General features: G+C 39.4%; 4 protein-coding genes across 4 annotated transcripts in view; 2 read left to right on the top strand and 2 right to left on the bottom strand.

The window, feature by feature from the left end:
- LOC134191495 (leucine-rich repeat-containing protein 43-like) overlaps positions 1 to 2420 on the top strand; it is a 4001-nt gene extending 1581 nt beyond the window's left edge. Inside the window, exons 3-8 of the mRNA XM_062660120.1 lie at positions 38 to 148; positions 713 to 843; positions 902 to 1022; positions 1079 to 1196; positions 1269 to 1451; positions 1516 to 2420. Of these exons, the coding sequence (XP_062516104.1) occupies positions 38 to 148; positions 713 to 843; positions 902 to 1022; positions 1079 to 1196; positions 1269 to 1451; positions 1516 to 2138 (1287 nt within the window). The 3' untranslated portion in view covers positions 2139 to 2420. The remainder of the gene's footprint in view (positions 1 to 37; positions 149 to 712; positions 844 to 901; positions 1023 to 1078; positions 1197 to 1268; positions 1452 to 1515) is intronic.
- An 846-nt stretch (positions 2421 to 3266) lies between these two features.
- LOC134176924 (beta-1,3-glucosyltransferase-like) lies at positions 3267 to 10230 on the bottom strand. Its single transcript, XM_062643609.1, has 12 exons — positions 10169 to 10230; positions 9943 to 10104; positions 7461 to 7647; positions 7286 to 7388; positions 5719 to 5858; positions 5595 to 5658; positions 4869 to 4997; positions 4742 to 4805; positions 4313 to 4426; positions 4149 to 4251; positions 3681 to 3803; positions 3267 to 3612 (listed from the first exon to the last, which is right to left on the bottom strand). Exons 1-12 carry the CDS (start codon positions 10227 to 10229, stop codon positions 3345 to 3347), a joined length of 1518 nt encoding a protein of 505 aa, XP_062499593.1. The 5' UTR covers position 10230; the 3' UTR covers positions 3267 to 3344.
- Positions 10231 to 10240: 10 nt separating this feature from the next.
- On the top strand, positions 10241 to 14605 carry LOC134176914 (polymerase delta-interacting protein 2-like). Its single transcript, XM_062643600.1, has 11 exons — positions 10241 to 10352; positions 12102 to 12162; positions 12243 to 12361; positions 12420 to 12519; positions 12580 to 12643; positions 12692 to 12805; positions 12920 to 13056; positions 13798 to 13824; positions 13894 to 14019; positions 14166 to 14245; positions 14313 to 14605. Exons 1-11 carry the CDS (start codon positions 10273 to 10275, stop codon positions 14392 to 14394), a joined length of 990 nt encoding a protein of 329 aa, XP_062499584.1. The 5' UTR covers positions 10241 to 10272; the 3' UTR covers positions 14395 to 14605.
- Positions 14606 to 15643: 1038 nt separating this feature from the next.
- LOC134176905 (uncharacterized) overlaps positions 15644 to 17500 on the bottom strand; it is a 2716-nt gene continuing 859 nt past the window's right edge. The window contains exons 2-3 of the mRNA XM_062643588.1: positions 16889 to 17076; positions 15644 to 16793 (exon numbers count right to left, since the gene is read on the bottom strand). Coding sequence (XP_062499572.1) covers positions 15894 to 16793; positions 16889 to 17076 — 1088 coding nt within the window. The 3' untranslated portion in view covers positions 15644 to 15893. The remainder of the gene's footprint in view (positions 16794 to 16888; positions 17077 to 17500) is intronic.

Below are 17500 nucleotides of genomic sequence, written 5' to 3'. Positions count from 1 at the left end.
CAGTGTGTAAGTTCAGTGTGTGGAACTGTCGGTGTAGGTTACAGCGATCGATGAGGGAATTTTGAAGTTTACAAATCTTCGTGAACTGGTTCTCGGTGTCAACTCTATTGCTGCAGTTGATGGTAATAATCTACCGAGATCTCTTGAGGTATGTATTAGTTACTAATTAGTATTGTGATGTCAATACAACCCATGGACGAAGCACAGTGGAGCAATGTTGTAATGTTTCATGTGTGTTAACGTTTTCTCTCTCCCTCTCTCCCTCCCTCCCTCCCCCTCTCCCTGTGTGTGTGTGTGTGTGTGTGTGTGTGTGTGTGTGTGTGTGTGTGTGTGTGTGTGTGTGTGTGTGTGTGTGTGTGTGTCACTGTGTGTGCGTGTTAATTTGTTTGTCTGAAAACATGGTATCTCTTGTGTGACTTACGATGTCATTATGAAACTTTAAGAATATGAAGTCCTTGTCAAAATCTTGGATGAGTTCAAATGAGCACTCAGTGTCCATGATCACAAATTTTAGACTGACACCCTATAGTAAATTTATTAATTAAGTAGTCACATTTAAAAAGATTCGTCATTGTTTAAGATATTCAACTTCTATTTTCCCTTCTTTCTTGGACATATACGGGCATGTGTGTATATTTAAATGTATATAATGTATAGTTTCAGTAGTTTTCTGAAATGACACAAACGTGTTGTGATGTGTTCTTGCTGTCAGATACTTGAACTATGTGGCAATAGCATATCAGATCTTAGTTTGCTCTGCTGTGACACTCCACCAGACCTCTTGCATCTTGGACTCTCCCACAATATCGTGAGTAATGTCACATGTCTTCAGCCTGATCAATGGTGTGTGTATTGTTTCCATCATTTGTATTGCACTTGTCTGCATGTTTTCTTTGCACAGGTCACATCTACTGTCCCTTGATTTAAGTTATAATCAGATTACGTCTCTTTCTGAAACAACAAGTGTGCTGTGTAAGCTACCCGAGCTACGTACGTTAGTTCTTATGGGAAATCCAATATCAGTGAGTTATTATAGTCAAATGACAGTTTTACAGGTGTATAGTGCTTTCTGTTGTAGCTTGTTGCTGTGTATCGAGCTTATATCATTTCTGCTATTCCACATTTGACCTACTTGGATGAAGTTCAAATTCTGTCTGATGATCGCACTCTCTGTAGCAATTTTTCATTATCAGTTGGTACGTGCTTATTGCCATCTAATGCAGTTGATTCGCATATGACATTCTTGTTTTCTTCTGCATGCACTTTAGAAGATGATGACCAGACAGCAGTGACGTTGTCCATTACTTTGCTGACTCTTAGAGGTATCCCTTGCCACTCGGATGAACAAAATATTCAGGATGGTGTACGAATACGCAAAGTTGACTATACGTACCATGTTGAATATGTCTTCTTACCTGATGAACTTGATGACAGGATGATTCAATTACCAGGTACAGTACAACAGATACTCGCATGGTCCAGTCCAGAGTATTTGTAGACTCTAGAATGTTATAGATATCCAATACAAGACTGACGAGGTGACATGGTCGGAGAGCATTTCACTGAAATACACAAAAGAGCACACTAGCAACCTGCTGCTTCGTTGTAGAGATCATATGCATCGTGGTATTAATTTTTGCATCATGGAGTCACAAGTTGTATCTTTGCCACCTGCAAGCAATGAACCAGAAACTAAACGTCTACCTCCTGACAGTGAAAAGAAAACAAAGGCATCTCAAGGTGCATCGGCTAAACGAACACCAACACCAGGAAAGAAGGAAAAAGACAAAGGAACCGACAAATCTCCCAAAGATAAGAAGGAGAAAGAGGTGAAACAAAAAGGTAAAAATGCACCAGATTGTACAGTTGACTGGGTGAAACAACCTGCTGAGAAACGAAGGTTAGCCCAAGTCAAAATGGTGCTTGATGATCTGTTGACTGGACATGGACAGACTACAGTGGAGCAGCACATGGAAGTCTTAATTCCGAAAGCGATTACTCTGATCCAAACAAATGATGAGCAGCTGTCCAATGAGAGAGAAGAGAACTGCAGTGAAGAAGAGACCTCAACGCATGTTGTCATGCTTAGTGTTAAGGCCGACTTAAAGCGACATCCATTAATTCAGAAATTGCATTAAATTTTGATTAATCAGAAATTGCATTAAATTTGATTAATTAAATGGCGTATCATATCAATTATTTGACAAAAACCAATAAGCACATGTGACTTGTTGTCCAGTGTCCTACTGCATAATGCTTTTATTGCAGCAGAATGCAATATTAGTATGTACTGTAGATTTTGCATCAATTTACATAATGAAACAACACCAGTTTGGTCCAGGGAATAGATGAACATGCACGTCTAGTGTAACAACAGATTCAATAAGGACAGCAGAGACAAAGTGTATTATATCAATCATATTCTGTACGTCTTTGTGCATGGATACCTGCTGGTGCTACATAGTTCTGATCCTGATATTCTAATTCAGGTGTGGTAGTTCATTTTTATGCTACTGTCCATGGTTCTAACAGTCGCTTTTTTGATGAATCTGATAGTGAAGATACGATGTGTGCATGCTCAATGCTTGTGTGTGTGTGTGTGTGTGTGTGTGTGTGTGTGTGTGTGTGTGTGTGTGTGTGTGTGTGTGTGTGTGTGTGTTTGCAAGTTTGAAGGAGGTAAACGTTCTGCAGGAGGTCAGAATCTGAGATAGGTTGATGTTGTGATGAGAGATTTGAAGAAATGTAAGCTCAACAAAGAATGGATGCACATTGTCAACATCGTGCTAAGGGGAGATCCATAGTGGACGCTGTAGTTACAGAGTTGAATAAGGAAGCTGATGAAGTGAAAAAGATGATAAAGTGAAAAGATGAAAAGAGAAGAGGAAGGAAAGAAATGAGAGAAAGCAAGTATCAGATCAGACAGTGTACTCAATCTGGTTGCACTTTTACAGCCCAAAACAAAGCAGGTCTTGTCAATCACCAACGACAAAAACATGGAGCAGCAGCTCAAGAGATCCTCTTTTGTTGTCACTGCCACCAAAACTTTAAACAACAAGGTTATAGAATCATACAAAGTTCTGCAATCAAAATCCGAACAAAGTTCAGAGATTACGTTGGGGACAATAAAGTCCTAGGAAGTGTTCTAAAAACGTGGCCTGCACCACTTACTCAAGTGAAGACAGAACATGGATGGACGAATGGTGTGTGTGTGTGTGTGTGTGTGCGTGCGCGCATGCGCGTGTGCATTCACGCACGTGCACACCACCTGTCATGGCTCTAAGTGTATGTGTGACAAAGCTGTGTCAGTTATTGTCACTCAAACAAATTTCTTTCTTACAAAAACGTTACTTGTCGCTCAATTCATTCTGATAAAGACGATCCAAGTCAACGTCTCTGTGCCTATGGAATGATACAGATGTCTGGTGTTCTAGATACTGAGGACTGTAATCTTGTGCTCGAGCTTGATGGAATTCTGAACGATGTGTGAGTGGAATACCCTCACGATTCAAACAGCTCCCAATCCACATGTCATCAGGAGTTTCAAGAGAAGGACAAGGACACTTCTTAGCCACGTGTTGCCATGCCTGCAAACCAGCACGACTTACAGCCATTCTACAGCAACAAGAAAGTGTGTGATAGAGATGACGCTGCACAACTTTTCACTACAAGAAAAAACCTACCCACCACCCAGTGTGATGTATGGATAGCCATATCCATTACTCTGACCATAACCATACACTTCACCAAGAAATGTTACCTCCTCAGGATCGTAACATGCAAGCAAACGTTGAAGATGACCAATACTGCAACAAAAATTTTCACATTAAAAAGCTAAAGAAGAACGTTCCAGAACACTGTGTGCTGTGTACTAAAACTGCTACAATATAGCTCATCAAAATGAGCAACTCAAACACCTCATGTAATTCATAATATTCAACTAGTCAACAAGTGGACATGTCATGATTCAACTGACTATAGTTATATACAGACTCAACTAGTTCATTTATAGTTATATACAGACTCAACTAGTTCATTACATCCACAAACTCATATGTAACTAACAGACACCTACTAAACAACACAAGAGGTATGTGACATGCTTTAACAATATTATCTATATAATCATTAATGAATCTACAGTTTATCACCTCAGCAGAGTGTCATCATCTACAAGAAGTGTCCACTGAACACCAGTGTATTTCTCTGATGAATAAGCCTTTTCAAGTATAGCATACGACTTGCTGCAATGGCCTAACAAAGCAAGACTTCAACATTATCACACAACACCGAAAACACAAACAAACACAAATACCTCTTTCAACATTTGGAACACCTGTGTCCTCTGTTGGTATTGAAGAATCAGTCACATTGCTGAAGAAAGTGACTAGAAGATCATCCCGGTTCCAAGTCCGCTTGATAACATCCACTAATGAGATATAATAAGTTAAGGCACATCAACAAACAAACCGACAAGTCAAGATGGCAACAATAACAATGACAACAATAACAACAACAACACTTTGCATCTTCCATATTCTTATGTTTTCAAAACTCTAAAAATTTGCTTTCTTACAAATTACTGTGCTTCAAGTCTCTACTTGTCATTTATATTTACCCTCTATTTATTAAACTGAACATTGTATGAACATTTTATGCATCACACTACTGCGTACACAAACCTCCTCTCCAAATCAGTACACAACAGTATTAAACTGAGACAAAAATATGAGCAGCAACTTACAACGACTGTGGTATGACTTTGTTGTTTTCACAGCAATGAAAATCTTGTCAAGAGGCACCTTCCCCTTCATAAACAATCCTCTTGGTAAAACTACTGGTAGATTATGATTAGCTTTCAGATGCCTTACACAGTCTCTTAGTGAAGATGGATAATTGGTAACACACTGTGTGCTGTCATCCTCTTTAGTTCCAACACAGAATTCTGGCAGTGATGTCATCCTTGTCCCTTTCCCATCATTGTACAGAAACATAGCAATCTACAACCAAAAACATCAAAATAAGCAGCTTACACGTAGCAAACAACAAGACATGCACAAGCACACATACACATGTCACACACATGTCACACACACACACACACACACACACACACACACACACACACACACACACACACACACACACACACACACACACACACACACACACAACTGGCCTGGTTGATTGTTGTGGCAAATGCCAAGTAATCACAAATGCACTGAATGTGATGCGGGCTACAGCATGCACACAAGTACAAGGTAGAAAATCTGCTAACAATAACGAAATGTCTTAATTTGCTATCAGGATCTAAGTAGCTATGCTTGCTAGTTGAGAAGAAAATTGCAAGCTGCTGTCCCAAAAAACAGAAGACCACAATCTCCATGGAATCTTCCTCATAATCATATAATGGTTTGTAAACATGTAATTTGACACTATTAAAGGTCCTAGTCTATTAAACCTGAAATTTGACAATGAGGTCCAACAAACTCTACGTCCCTACACCTGAGCTGACACTGCCCCCTTTAATTAAGTTGAAACAATCACACCCTGCATCACAGACAGACAGATACACAGATAACACACAGATAACACACCTCATGCTGAACATCAATGCTGAAATCCATCTTCGTAGATCGACTCTCAAGTCGTTTAGCAAACCTGCCATAATCACATCAAATCCAACCAAATTAAAAAAATTGTAACAAGTTTATACCATACTTCTTTATTAGAGCTCTGCTAACAGCCCACCCGGCTACAAAGTGAGGGTAGCTGATAGCCTTGGAAGCATCTTCCCAGAATGCAAAGTGATGAATTATAGAGGTACCAACATCACGTAATCCACGTCCAAGAAGGACTTTCTAAAAAATAAGAACTCGAGTCACACTTATCCTGCTTTAGAGTGTAACACTCAGCTGCAAATCTGAAGTCAAATTGCAACAGTAGGTAAGTGCATGCAATCGACACTACTAGGATGCTATCACCTGCATAGAACAGTGCTAATGAGTTAGTTACATATTGCATGCAATGAATCTAAATTCGCAGCATTTAGTGACTCTTTACACGACACTGCATGTCGCCAATCTCAATTAATCAACAGTTCCATGTCACTTATACTGTGTTTTACACTAGCAACTTTGGAATCAAGCCAGACCAGCAATTATTTCAAGATTGCCATTAGTTTACTCTACTAAAAAATACTTGATAAAGGCCATGTTTTGATGCTGATTTTGGCCATTCAGATTAATTCCTACTATATCTGACACGATTCTAAAGTCTCTAGTGTAAATGTAGTATTAGTCTGTACATATTTTGCAAGCAGTCACATGTGGCTGTGTAATATGATATTGACGATGTGACATTTAAAGAAATCTCTTAGTCTGGGTTCATGGAGCACATAAGGCGAGTGAGCAAACAAGTGAGCAAAAGAAGGACTGCACTACCACTCTGTTGTTCTACATCTAAATGCAGCTTCGTGTTCTCGACCATGTGCTGGCGTTATACACTCTCGAGAATATACAAGCGTGCAAAGAGAGGCCTGGGTACGAGTCTATTACATCACCACAACCAACGAAAGACACGAAGAAATATGGCAGTCTAGAGCATCGAATTTTTCACCATCATGTACAGCGAGAGAGTTTACAATCTTTTACAGGAAACAAACATATACATGTTATATACATGTTCTACTAGTGCCTGAGTAGTCAAATCTATTAGCAGAATGCCACAAACAACATCTGATACGTCCGCTGTGCCACTCAAATAATCTATCAACTCAGTGCAATGTGGGCTCTTGCAATGCAGCAGCAGCACTCGTGCCACGCAACAGGCATATTTACTGCTAGTCTCGTGCAGCCAGCCCCTCCCCTTTTGATTTCCATTTACTGCACTCAGAGCTGCACGCTCTGTAAACCAGTACTTCTGTTCAGTATGATATTTACATATTTTATACAAGTATGCAGATAGAACTAATCTTTCTACTAGTGGTGAGTAATGGCTCACTACAACATAATTGTGCTATTCCATAACAGTGCACATAGGCATAACCAGCATACCATTGTTTACAGTAGTTGTGGACAGAATAAACGCTCTGCCTTTTCAACTGTTCTACTTAACCGCAAACCACCTGACAACAGCAAATGTCAACAGTGACATTAAAGTAAACTGTCTGTCATTGCAGTACTCATGTAATCAAGATACGACTCACAATAGTTATGGTATGCAGTTTCAAACCTTTCCACAATTAACTGCACACAAACATTTGATGACACAAAACATAAGGTCTTACCTTGTTTGGCTTGTACTGATCAAAAAGTTGAATTAAGCGACCAAAATTGACCAAAGTTTCATCTTCACAAAATAAGTACCACTTTGCAGACAACTCTACCAATCTATATCAAGCAACAAAGTATTGCCGCATTCAACAAGGTAAATCAATTTAGTGACAAAGACCAAGCACTCACTGTGGTATCAGAGGAAAAATTGTCCAAGCACCCCTTGGAGCCCAATCTTCATGTATCCTCAATATTTTGTGCGGTTTGTCTTGAAGACTGTCAAATTGCTCCTGCCATAATGTATTTTGTTCTTCAGCACGTTGCAGATGATATGAGTTCTGCTGACTTTGAACAATGACAACGATGTCACTCAGTTCTACACAACAACATTATAATTGTTTAGGTTTACTGTCGCATTTATAGAGGGATGCAAACAACCGCATGCTCTGTACGAGTGTTGTATGAAGATTGTCACAAATGAACAGTACTATATATATTATATGTATTAAATATACTATATCAAAGACTGAATATACTATTTTAAATATACTGAAGTCTAACTAGGTAATCACCCCAGGATCCTAAAATGTAGCTAAACTAGTTACATAAAGCTCTAAATATATCCTTCTAATAACAAGAAAAATTATTGCCTTACACATTTCATGTCACTACAGGTATTAATTAGCACACATGCTCATGCCACACACACACACACACACACACACACACACACACACACACACACACACACACACTTCACGCTGCGTTCATTCCAATGAGATTGGATGCAGGCCAAGGTCACCATAGGCTATATCGGAGGAGTGGATGTTCTCTGACAGCAGAAACGCTCGTGGCTGTGGAGGCCTTGTTGGCGGAATGTTTGGTGACAGCACTGACATTGTCTAGTTGGGGACTGACCATGTTTCTGTCTCTGGTGGTTTACAAGCCCGGCATGATTTACAGCAGTAAATCCACAACCATCAAAGCTGCAGTGTAAAGCAAACTCTGATGTTGTTTGCCTTGCTTCGCGGTGACGTTTCTGCTCATCCTTGCGGTATTTCTCTTGTTCTTCCTTCTTGAAATTTACTTCCCGTGTGGCAGCCCAGATCTGATTCCTCCACTCATTCCTATCTTCTGCTAGTATCCTCCAAACCCCATCAAGATTGCAATTCCTTAAACCCCTCAGTACTAAATCGTTCCATCTCATTCTCTGGCCTCCGACTGAACATCTACCTTGGTGTGATGCACACACCAAAAGCTTCCTTGGTAGACGACACTCATCCATGCACAAGATGTGACCCAATAACCGAAGACATCTCTGTGTCAGCATGGTGGAGATTCTTTGCAGGTGGGATATCTTTCTGATGGAGGTGTCTCTCTTCCCGTCCCATAGGGACACTCCAAGAATGGAGCGGAGGCTTCTCATCACAAAACTCTGCAAGCGGTGTATCTGCAGCTCCAGAAGTACTGCTGTTTCCAAACCATACAAAAGGGTGGAAAGAACTACAGAGATAAAGATGTTCAGCTTGGTACTAGACTTGATCTTCCTCTGGTGCCAAAGGATGCGGTTAAGTGACCCATATGACTGAGAGCCTTGGTTATCCGTGTTGATATCTCAACATCCAAGGTGCAATTATTAGAAAGATAACTTCCAAGGTACTGAAAGGATGGTACCACCTCAATTGGATCACAATCAGGATGCAAAGAAATGGGAGATGGAGAATGGTCATCAGCTCCAGGCAGGACAGCTAGAAGCTTGGTCTTCTTGTAATTGATGGTAAGCCCCATGTGATGGCAAGACAAATCCAGAGATTTCAGCAAGGAGGATAGACTTTCATAAGGATCAGATATCAATGCCATATCATCAGCATATTCAAGGTTTGACACTGACACCTCTGATGTAAGCTTCTTCCTCACACACACACACACACACACACACACACACACACACACACACACACACACACACACACACACACACACACACATGCACACACGTACACAAACATAATAAAAATGCAATATATGTACGATAATAGATAGATTTCTCCATAATAACACATAACAAACATACTAGAAACATTGCCACGTCATACAACAAAGTAAATTGTATGAGATGGAATATAAGAAAGACAAGTTGTCCTTTTCGATATCTTTACAATTATGGCAAGCAGAGGCATATACCCGTCTGCTTCTAGGTGCACAGAAGTGACCTTGTGTCTGGTTGTTCTTGGCTGGTTTCCTCATTCTAGTATAATTAAGTGCTTAGTGACAGAGAGACACAAAAGTTTACAGTAGTCTACAATGAGCCAAGGTCAGCATGTTTACAAACACCTGCAAGATCTCAATAAAATTGTTTTGTCAAATCTTGAATGAAAAGTTCTTTAATTAAGAAGCAAGCTCATTAAGATAAACAATCTAAGTAATAAACTGTGTTGTTGATAGATTGAATCATGCAAAAAAGTGTAATCATATTTGAAGCAAATAATTATTCTTAGCTAAGCTTGTTTATTGCTCTATGCTTCCAGGGGCGTATCTCATGAGTTCATCATAATAATGGCAGCAACGGGTTAATTAATTATTAATTAACAATAAATATCCACTAGTACTGCTCACGGGGGAGTCAACAGCTACAAATGTGTGAATTGTGTAGCGACACATGACCACATACTTGTCTCACTACTGCCCGTCACCGAACTTGCTTTATCGTTTGTTGTGCTGCCGAACTTAAACTGGTTGGACGAAGTAGTGTCTGCAGAAAACGACGCATCGCCCACCGTTGTATCGAGCTCATTCTCATCATCATACTCATCAGCGTTGGACAAACTCACAGCTAATACATGTTACGGTTTGTACTGCAACAGTAGCAATCTGGAATCTGTCTGATGGATGTATACCTGGGTTGTGAGGAGAAACGCTGAACAAAAGGACAATACCCGCCCACACTGCCGCGTGCATATTGTCGGAGTGAGCATGCGTCGATGTCTTACGTTGTTGAAAAATGAAGAGGTCGGTGATTGGTGCATTGGTCGTGCAATCAGCGAGACGACTTTCTACGGGAGCGAGCGGTAAAGTGCCAAGGTATATAGACCGCTGTCTTGTCTGAATGAGACCTAACTGATATGATACGCATGATCTAGGCATGAAGGTTTCATCTTCACAAACCTAGGCAATGACTAGTGTACTGAAGTGTTACAGTACTATAATGAGCGATTGCTTGGAGGGCCTGTATTAGAACGATACAAGACGATTTGAAAATCTAACTCAGTCTGCGGGCTTGTGCAGAGAAACGGTGGTCTAACTATAGCTAGATAAAATTTTATTTCAGTTTACGAAGAGTGGCTTTTGTGAACTAGAGATACCTAAAAAAGTTTGTTGTGCTGCTTTGATTAAGTAATTCATATATACTGTGTCTTATACACGGTAACAGAACGCAGGCAATAAGTTATGACAGCTAGTGCTTTAATATGACTGCACACTTCTAATTTACTAAATTACGTTTCAATTCAGTTCAGTAAATTGCAACTTACTAAAGGCACTTACTAAATTACTTTTCAATTCAGTTCAGTAAATTGCAACTTACTAAAGGCACTAGTACTTGTCTCAACTAAACGTATTTTAGCAACGAATTTTTATTTTATTTAATTAAGCTCAGACTGTTTGAAAATTTGTAGATATAGAGTGCATGCAATTGATGGCTAAACTGGTTTTCGTCATATTGATTGCAGAACAAACGCAGGAGAGGATTTTTGAGACTTTAGATATACTTGTTGTGCATGCACCTACATGAAGGTGAATGCTCTGCTTATAATTACCAGAGGGTGTTAAAGATGGTGGCAGCGGTGTTGTTAGTGTTATTGGTGAGCCTGAACTCAGTGCTGTACCTAAATGTCATTATGTTTATTTGATTTTATTTGTATCATAGTCCATTTTAGCTAGAGACTCGGTTCGTATAGGTGGGCAATGTTGAGAACTTCTCCTAATAGTGATTATTAATATCAGGAGTGTATCTCATGAGCTCATCAGTGGAGTTTCCAACGGTTTGCCAAACAATAGTGTCAGCAACAAAAAAACTAGAGAAACCACACAGATCTAGGCTGACATTCAGTGTAGCAACACGATTTTTAGCTAAAGAGTTGTTGATTATCGATACAAATCAATCAATAATTAATTAATTAATTAATTGACAATTTAAAGTTTAGTAGTTAAATAAATTGTTTATCATAATGAGCTTGCTTATTAACAACTTTTCTATTCAAGATTTGACAAAAAATTTTGAGAATTGCTTAATTAATTAAAGAAAGCTTGCAGGTGTACGTAGTAAACTTGCATTATGGTAAGACCATTGATTTGACTTTGGTACATTGTAGACCACTGTAGACTTTTAATTAATTAAGATTTATTGAAATGCTGAGTGCTTATACTCGAACGAGTAGACTAGCCAAGAACAACCATGCACACACATAGCGACAGCATCTCGCTAACATGTATGACTCTGAGTATCTGGTAACATATAGCCGAGAAGAGGGCATTCCATGCACCCTGGAAACCATTTGAGATATGCCTCTGGTCGTATTGTCTCATATTTCTGTCACAGTTTAGTAAGTGCAAAACTTTTGCACTTTAGTGTTAACCAGGAGTGGCTGTTCAAAAGTGTAGCCATTTGGTGATTATGAGTTACTAACTGATTGTCGCTGCAGCCATGCCAATATTTGAGAATCTGCCAAAGTTGATAACAGCTAGAACAACCTGTACAACACGTTTACAAACGATGGAATGTGTATCAGTATGACAACATGCAGGTCAATTGTTTTGAATCTTAATTTTTAGACTTCAAGAGGTGGGGAAGTTGGATACTCCTAAACAACAAGGAAAATATGAAGCTGGTCAGGTGTGAAATACCTATTAGCAATTTACTATTTCAACTCTTTCCTTCGCACACTCAGACTAGACTGATTTGTGTTTCTTCAGTTCTTTCTTCACAAAGTATTTGCATATCGTGGAGTTGTTCTCTTTCCTTGGGTGGCACGTGTATTTGACCGAGATGTGGAGGGTAAACACGAAGCTGGCTTATCTAATGGTGACAACAAGTAGGTACCATTTTGCAACGATTGGTCAATTTCTAACTATATTTATTGACTTTAACAGAAAAAAGCAAGACTATCCTCCCAGTCCTGCCCATAATCTCAAGGGGGAAAGCCAAGTGTACTATCAAACCCTGATTGATGGACGAGACTTTCTATATATTGTAAAATCGTGTGTCACTCTGGATTAGGTGTATTGTCATTGTGAGTGTTTATTTGATCAGAAAGCACAACCAGAAGCAGTGACATTCTTAGCGGATAACGAGAGCACTCTCTATTCCTTGCCAGGTACTTGATGTTGCTGTCATGTACGGGTGTTTGATATTTTATTGTAAGGGTTGGATTACGTCTCACATGATGATATTTTGCCATACGATCCCAGTGATAAGCAGCCATTGCAACACGAACTTTTTGACAAATTTTTGGTGCCCAACCCTCGCAAGAATGGAGGTATGACACTAAACGTCATTGCAAAGTTTTGGTTATAATTAATCTACTTGGTGACTGGTAGCATGTCTGTCTGTTTGATTGGTGAGTCTTATGTAATGTAGTGATTTCTTTTAGTGCCGCCGTATGTGGCTCGTGATGCTCTTTATGCTTGGCAGTCAAAGAACCATAAATGGTTGGAGTTGACAGACATTCATCGAGAGACAACTGAAGGCATTCGAGTAACCGTCATGCCTTTCTATATGGGCTGTCGGGTAAGCATAAAAGTTCATTTCAATAGTAAATATTAGAAACACCGATAAGCAGTAATAATTTTAACATTGCATGTAACACCTACTAAGATACTCATGCATAACTCACAATTTGAGAGACTGTACAAGCTAATTTACCTCTACTTTTTTTGACTTGTGTATAGCTATTATGGTTGACATAGTTGGTGTGTGAACTATACATTGGTGTTGTCGTAATACTTGAAATAATGAAGATGTTATGATAGTTGCTCTACCAGCTTGGATTTGGACAAGTGGTAGACATAAAATGAAATATTGGTACCAGACGATGCTGTTACATGTATGTATGTGCACAGTTGTATACACAGACACTTGTGACCAAACACCCACACATGTGCACATGCACATGCACACAGAGGTCATGAGACCAATTTTTATACATTGCAGAGAGTACTGATCTGTCCCATTGCATGGTTGTGAGCAAACATTACATGACCATCAGTGGGACATGTCAGAACATGTACTGGGTATGTTTTTGCCACCAAAGAGCTACTGTACTACACAGATTAGATGTACTCATGCATACCTCCATAGGACTTGTCTGCAACTCTTGCTTGAGTATGTCAAATACTTGGATAATTTGGTGGGAAGTATGTTAGTTGCTTTGGCAAATCGGTGAAGTCAGCAAGCAGAGCAGTTATGTTTTAGTGGATTTCTATTCTCCATTGTTTTGAGTTTAATTAATGAGATGTGGTTGTTGTGTAGGAATCTCAACAGCTGCCAATCTATTGGGTGAGTAGCATTTCAATATTGTGATATTGAAGCAAATTATGGGGTATCGACTGCTTGTTTCTTTAACAGTGGCGTTACTGCATCAGAATAGAGAACCTTACACCAGAGAAAGTTCAGCTTCGTGAACGACATTGGAGAATATTCAGTTTATCAGGAACTTTGGAAACTGTTCGGGGTAGAGGAGTTGTAGGACAGGTTGGTATAGAAGTTCTTCAGTTTCACGTGTGTGTGTGTGTGTGTGTGTGTGTGTGTGTGTGTGTGTGTGTGTGTGTGTGTGTGTGTGTGTGTGTGTGTGCGCGCGCATATATATGAAAGTGTATACAATAAAATTTGTGCAATAGGAACCCATTCTCTCTCCAAGGGCACCTGCATTTCAGTACAGCAGTCATGTATCACTACAGTCAACAAGTGGTCATATGTGGTATGGACCAGTATCTTTGTTGTCATTACACTTGTCTAATGTATTTCATCATATTGTTGTGCAAAAGGGGAACATTTGGAATGGAGCGGCAAGATGGGTACACTTTTGAGTGTAGAATACCTGCATTCTCTCTCGAAAGCAAACATTGATTAAACTGTGACATTATACAGAATATATGTAGGTATCACCTGCTGTAGCTTTTCTATTACAAAATTTACTGTTGTAAAATATAGATCATCAGATGGCAGTAAACAATATACACACAGTTGTATGTTTTTCATTAAAAGCAACGAATATCCAAGTGTAGGCTTAGGAGATTTCAGGAGATTTGGTAGACTCTAAGATGTTGCATAAACAATGAATTTAGGCTGAACATTGCCTGTCAGTTTTTGTGGTCTCATAGTCTATAACAGCTAGTAGTGCACTTTGCAGTGATTTACTGTATGCTGAGGTTACTAAGTGTTTTCTTGTTCCACTGCCTGCATGCACATATCAGATTGTTAGATGTCTCATTGTCATGTCTTGGTAACAGGTGGAAGTTAGTACCCTAAATGCAGTACAGGGTTTGTACACTGTATATATGTGCAACAACCAATTGCATACATGGGGGCATTCTGGCTTGAATTTAGTGTTTCCCATTTCCATCAGTGATCTTTCCCACAGGACATATCATCCATTTGCAAGTTTCTTAGTCTTTTATGACTGCATGAATTAGCTTTCTGCAAAGCTTATGCAAATACCTGGACTGGTTTTAGTCTCACTGTCACCAGCTCGAACTATACATATCATTCTCACCGATGACTGTTCGTATACCTTGCTCAATCTGTAGTTCAACAAAGTATGACTAACTTTGGATGATTTCACCATTTGTATGGGCTAAACACAAGACTTAAACAGTGTATGGTGGTTGATGCCACCAAGCTAGGTGTATTCTATGACTTCTTCTGTGTCTATGCATGTACTTAGAATGATTTGACAGCCTTGTCACTACTAGTCACAATCTGACAGGCCTAGGACAGGTTCAATCATCAAAGAGCGTTCGTTGTCTTGAATTTCATACTGAAAACGGTTGGATACATTTTGTACCAGTCTGAATCTCAGATAAACTGGTTTAAACTTTTGATTTCAAGAACAGTTAATAGTATAGCAGATCCAAAGCTGTACAGACAGCTATTATCAACAAAAACTTTGATCAAACAAAGTTCTGGCAACATCAGTTATGTGCAGTGGAAAGAGCTAGGTTTGTGTATGACAACAGTACTAGTATTTCCTGTGTCTTGTCTTTAGTAGTCTATGTGGTTTATTGGGTTGCCCCTTCTCGAGTGTCCAGTGGGAGGGGGGGAGGTGACCAGCTGGACACTTGAGCCTACTCCTTCTTAGGTCATCCCTGACTCTGAATATGGCGGAATTTATTGAAACAAAGTCTTTGTTGATCTGCTGTCTACGTGATGAAGATAATAAATACACTACAATTCAGAGTAAAGTAATAGCTTAATACATTGTAAATGAACTGCAATGCATATACTATTAAAGTTTGTCTCTATCAAGTTGTCTTGGCATACATCTATAAAGTCAAATAGATTATTAAACTAAACTATTACATGGCCCTTTTCACTTACTGACTATCGGCTTAATTAAATGTCATCACTTACACAGCAATAATTTTAAGATGTTCAACAGAATTGAGATCATGAAGCAGTCCATTTACACAATCATCTCCACCAACAACAGACAGTATACCGTCGTCTTCATGTGCATACATCCCATGGAAAAGTCGTCTGCTGTTCATCGGTGCTGACGGTAGCCAAACATTAATTGATGGATCAAAGACTGACACAGCATTGCTGCAAGGCGAGTAGTCACCTGATTCTGTAGTGCCACCAGATGTAACTAATTGACCACACAGTGCTGCCATTGAACATCTGTATGTCTCTGTCGAAGCCAACTTGTGACAGGAAAAGTCATTCAGCGAAAATCCTTCCACCTGTTTAAGACCCTTGGTTCCACAGAATCCACCTGCAACATACAACATCTTGTTGACAATTGCACAAGCACAACTTCTTCGACTGCTCATCAGTGTCTTTTTTCCACACAATAATCCAGTCTGTGCATCATAAACGAATATTGTATTCAACGCACTCCAGGCAGCATCCCACCCACCCACTACGTAGATTCGATTACTGTCACCAACAATTCCATACCACTGCAAAGCTGTATTGGAAGGAAGATCAGCTACTTTTGTCCACTCATTTTTATCAATGTTGTATGAAGCAATCGTTTGTTCCTGAATGCTGTCTTCTTTGTAAAATGTTCCATAGCACTTATTACCAACAGTAAACAATCTGTAGAGACGACCAGCATCATGGGTATTTGATTTAGTCACCCATCTTAATGGCTCTGAACATAGATCAGTGACATACACTTGATTTTTGTGCCAGTCAGAAGCAATAGCTCTCTTCTCTGACACAACAAACCGATTAAAGAACATGCCACAGTGTGGTAGATTGGTTCCAAATTTCCATTTATAGGAAGAGACATATCTAGAACCCTACACCAAAACCATATATAATCCAATTAACATTTATGGATGAAAGAGCATGCTGTACATTATTAACTGATCTGTACAGTATAAATTGGACTCACTTGTTTGAGCAAGTCTGGAGAAGCTTGATGTACTGCATCAGCAATGAGACTTTCAGCCACAACGGCCTTTCTTAGTGAATGACACTCTGCACAAGGCCTACAAGCATTCCCACGAAGCTGCATGACTTCTTGTTCTTTCAGTTCCAGTTTCATTTGTAACTCCTTTACCAAAGCAGTCACGTCATCATCTATTACATTCATCTTGTCACTTGCATCATGTGCATGCATTTCAAATTAAGAACAATATTGAGACAGACACAGCTAAGAGTAACTCGTATTTGCCCAGCATTGTTTACTACTAGTATGTAGTATATTTGACCATCATGTACTAGTAGTCATTGCAATCCTATTGCAACATCCATAATGAGAAATGTAGATAAATAGCTACAGTTGAACAATACATCAATAAAAGCAATAAACTATAATATAGTACAAACGAAACCTATGTTTGGCAGCAAAAACAAATCTATCTACACTCTCCCAACTCTATTCTTTGTCTATCCTCATATATGGCAAGGAGATGATTCGAAATCGAACCTACTGACCTTGGCAGTTTGCCACTGAACCACCCCTGTCGTTTTCCTTAAAGAAAGACCTTTGTGTTTTTGGAAT

This window comes from Corticium candelabrum, chromosome 1 (assembly GCF_963422355.1).
Source record: "Corticium candelabrum chromosome 1, ooCorCand1.1, whole genome shotgun sequence".
In the NCBI taxonomy this organism is placed as follows: Eukaryota; Metazoa; Porifera; class Homoscleromorpha; order Homosclerophorida; family Plakinidae; genus Corticium; species Corticium candelabrum.
This window is presented reverse-complemented; position numbering and strand designations above follow the sequence as displayed.